Source organism: Terrapene carolina, unplaced genomic scaffold (assembly GCF_002925995.2).
Source record: "Terrapene carolina triunguis isolate 2854851 unplaced genomic scaffold, T_m_triunguis-2.0 Scaffold629, whole genome shotgun sequence".
NCBI classification, from domain to species: Eukaryota; Metazoa; Chordata; order Testudines; family Emydidae; genus Terrapene; species Terrapene triunguis.
In genome coordinates, this window is record NW_020664980.1 from 18,997,402 (window position 1) to 19,001,485 (window position 4,084).

General features: G+C 61.3%; 1 protein-coding gene across 1 annotated transcript in view; it reads left to right on the forward strand.

Annotated features, from left to right (window-relative positions):
• Positions 1 to 3,576, forward strand: part of LOC112120040 (glutamate dehydrogenase, mitochondrial-like) — a 14,486-nt gene extending 10,910 nt beyond the window's left edge. Inside the window, exons 10-13 of the mRNA XM_026659519.1 lie at positions 96 to 311; positions 1,353 to 1,415; positions 2,275 to 2,392; positions 2,997 to 3,576. Coding sequence (XP_026515304.1) covers positions 96 to 311; positions 1,353 to 1,415; positions 2,275 to 2,391 — 396 coding nt within the window. The 3' untranslated portion in view covers position 2,392; positions 2,997 to 3,576. The remainder of the gene's footprint in view (positions 1 to 95; positions 312 to 1,352; positions 1,416 to 2,274; positions 2,393 to 2,996) is intronic.
• The last annotated feature ends 508 nt before the right edge of the window (positions 3,577 to 4,084 follow it).

The following is a 4,084-nucleotide window of genomic DNA, read 5'->3' on the forward strand; positions in this document are numbered from 1 at the left end:
GATTCGGAAGAGTGGCCTGCGCCGTGACGTTGTGTCTGGATTCTGACGGGGCTCGCTCTGGCGGGTCTGTACCATCGCGGCCTCTCCCCTCGCAGGACCTGTATGTGAACGCGGGCGGCGTGACCGTTTCCTTCTTCGAGTGGCTGAAGAACCTCAACCACGTGAGCTATGGCCGCCTGACCTTCAAGTACGAGCGGGACTCCAACTACCACCTGCTGATGTCTGTCCAGCAGAGCCTGGAGCGGACCCTTGGGAAGGGCAGCGGGGAGATCCCCATCATCCCCTCCCCGGAGTTCCGGGCCAGGGTGGCAGTAAGTCCAGGCTTTTCCTGGGTAGCAGGCACTCTCTGCTCGTTTCTTTTCCCCTGGAGGGCGGGGGCTGCTGTGGCGCTGGGAAAGGGCAGCCTCCCTCCAGAGCTGTGGGCCAGATCAGTGCCGGTGCAGGGACAGAGACCTTCCTTATTTGAGTGCAGTGGGCACTGATGTGGTAAAAGCCAGGCCAGCTCTGAGGGCTGCCCAAGTTGTGCCCCTGCTGCAAGGGGCCCGTGGGTCTTTGCCAGGGTGCAGAATTACCCGGCTGCAGCCCTGACCCCCACTCCCCACAGAACACTGCTGCGCCCGGGGATGCACAGAGCTGGCTCTGCACCTGGTGTAGGCCCCTCATGTGCTTGGGGTTCCTGGGAGGACCTTACACCAGCCCCTTTGTCCCAGTGTCACTGGTGTGGAAATGCCCTGGGACTGGCCTGTGCAGACTCACCGAACGGTTTAAGGACAAATGGCCGGAAGGGTGAGGGACAAAGGCGGCCCCGCAGGCTGAGCCCCATGGCAAGTAGGGGGCATGCCGGCCTCTTGGCTGCAGGCAGCCTGCGCTTTGGCTACCTGTAGCTCAGCCAGCGGTTGGGATCCCAGGTTCCTGTAGCCAGGGCTGTGTTGGAAACCCAGTGGTGCGGGCTTGGCGCTGGGTTGAGAAGCCAAGGCCGTAGGGACCAGCCCTTGGAAAGGGGGGCCAGGTGCTCAAGCGGCTGGGGACCAGTTGGTGTTAGAGGAGAGCCCTGCAGAACTGACTGGGTCAGTGGCTGGGCTTAGCGTGGGACGGAGAACGAGATACAGTGATCTGAGCCCTGGGCCGACAGGGTCATGCTGCTGTAAATCGGGGGCAACCCCTGAGCCAGGGAAGTATCCCCGGAGAAGCAGCAGGAGCACCCGGCCACAGGGTCAGCCTCATGGCCACCCAGCCCGCTGCTAGCCCCTCCGCAGAGCGTGCTGCCTCACCCCGAGGCTCTGTCTGGCTCGGCAAGGCGGGTGATGCTGACCTCGTCCCTGTCAAGGGGTTCATTTGGTTTCCCCTTGCAGGGGGCCTCAGAGAAGGATATCGTGCACTCGGGGCTGGCCTACACTATGGACCGCTCGGCCCAGGTATGTGCCTCTGTCCCCCAGGTGTCACTGCAGCTTGTGCTAACGAGTCCCAGTCCTCTCCCTCTCTGGGTATTCACACAGGCTTGGGAGCTGCTCCGAACCGGGGCCCTGGGGATCAGTCCCAGGGCTGCGGTTTGTTCCGTTCCCTTCAGCGTGGGCGCCCCCGGGTTGGAGCCCAGTTCGCAGCTTTTCCCGGTGTAGCCCTAGAAAAGAGCTTCCCTTGGCCGTGGCGCTGTGCCGTTATCGGCGCGCAGGGCGAGGCCTGGCAGCTCAGTCGCGATCTCAGGGCTGCTCGAACCACAGCCCCTCCCAGGCCTCACCCACTTGCGCTCTCACTGCTGGGCCCGGCCGGGGAGCGTCTGAGCAGGCTGCAGACTCGCCCTGAAGTGACTGACAGCTGTCACTGCCCTTGTCGAGGGCTGGGTAGAACTTGGGGCTGCCCAGACTGAAGGCCGGGGGGGTTCCCGCTGGCGATGTGCTGCCGTGGGGTGCCGTGTTTAGCCGGCCTGCGTGCGCTCGGGTGGCCCGTACCCAGTGCAGCGTCGGGGGCTCTGGGTGTGTTAGCAGCGCTAGGATCGTTCCATCAGACTGCTCCTGTGACTGGGAGAGCCCTGCTGGTGCAGCCCCGAGCCTGCCCGGAACAACCCTGTCTTCCCAGCACGGCCTCTCCGCTGCCACTGAAACCCTGGCTTTGACCTGCCCCTCGGGGCCTCCTCCCAGAAGGGCTCTTGCTGCTGGAGCTGCAGAAGGGATGGTTATGGGCCCAGGCTTGCTGGTGGCTGCTGGATTTCACGCTGCCCCCCAGCCCGCCCGGTGCCCGGCTCAGCCCTTGTGCCTCTGCGCATTGTTTGTTTTCTAGCAAATCATGAACATCGCCACGAGGTACAACCTGGGCTTGGACCAGAGAACCGCTGCCTACCTGTGCGCCATCGAGAAGGTGTTCAGGGTGTACAATGAAGCTGGGTTCGCATACTGACGTGAGCTGTCCTCTGGCCTCCCTCCCTCCCCGGGCTAAGGGCACGGCCACCTGCCATGCCTGAAACGCTCCCGGAAAGAGACTTGGGGGGGGCGGGGAGACGTGCTGGTGGGGGGGTCAGGGCACGTTTGTGCCTGTGGCTGCAACCTCAGCCCTCCCGCACTGCACGGGGAGCCGCTGCCGTGGGGTCACCTAGTTCTGTGAGTGTCACCCCGGCAGTGCATTGTCTCTTCATAAACCATTTACTGGGAGCAATGCCCCCCCACCCCCAGGGTCTCAGCATTTCCCTTTGGGGGGAGCGAGGGGGGGGCTGTGCGTCACGGCGACTCCAGCTCCGCCCAGACCCCTTGAGAGCCTCTTGGGCTTTGGGTGCAGCTGTGCTGAGGGCGCTCGGGGTTGCCTGGGTCAGCTGCCTTCCCTGCCCATCCTTGCAGCGTGCACCACCTGCCCCCCGCGGCGGCACCGGTGCTCTCCTTGCCTGACTCTGCTTCTCGGGCTGCCAGAGCTCGGGAGGGCAGGGTGCTGGTGACATCCTGCACCTGCAGCGGGCAGGCCAGGCGCGGAGGCTCCTGCAGCATCCAGGCCTTCATGTCATTCACATGCAGCGAGCTCCTCTGGAGAGGGCAGGCAGAGCTGCTGGGCTTCCTACAGCCGTACAGGGCAAGCCACCCCCCAGGGCCTTTCCGCGTGGTGATACCCATAGCGCTGCAGCAGCCAGTGAAACTCCGAGCGCCCCAGACCATCCTGGGCTGTGTCGCTGACTTCCTGCTCGTTGGCTTTCATGGCATTCCCACCTGCCTCTGAGCTCCCCCCCTCCGGCTGTACTCCTGCAGCCCGGCCTGCCAGGATGTCTCCAGGAACGGTGAAGGGATGGAGAAAACAGGTTCAGGGTTTTGGGTGGGGTTTTTTTAATGGAAATTTTGGGAAAAATTGAAATATCTGCCGTAGTTACTTGTTTGTCAAAACTAAACGTGATTTGCTCTTTAAGAACGAGCAGTGTAGGGTGTAGAATGGAGGGAGCCCCCAGCGTTGCTTGGTAGATTTAGGAAATAAGTATAAATTCTTTCGCTTTGATGGAGTAACGATGTCGCGTGCGGCTCGTGTTCGGGGGGAGCCGCAGCTGCACAGTCAGGTGGATTTGTTTTTGCCCGATGGCGAATGAGAAAAAAATCGGAGATGTTGAAAATAGAAAACATCAATATTGGTGTCAACTCCGGGGAAGGTCACAGCCTGTGGGCTCAGCACGAGTATGGAAATAGACCCGCCCTGCCATCATCCTGCAGCCCCAGAAGGAAGTGGTGGTTCTAGAGAAGGAATATCCCCATACCCAGATCCCAGAGCACACGAGTAAGGAACAGCAGGCAAGTTGAGTATAGAGCCACCCCGGCCTCTTTAACGGTGCACGGTCCGCCCTGTGTGCTGTCGTTCTAGACAGACCTCACCACCGGACAGCCCAGTGTAACTGCAGCAGTTACTGAAGTGCTCTTGGAAGTGCTGGCGTAGCTCGAGTTTCGCCGTCTTTCCTCCCTCTTTCACGGCTCCTCCGGAGAGAACATTTCACACAAGTTTCTTTTCACTTTTTCCCCAAATTTCCAAGGTTTCCATACTCGGCCTTAGAAGAAATGGAAACCCCCTGTGTTTTTCTGGGATGTGTCCATCTTTTCCCCTGGACTCTGCCCTCTCTAGATCTGTC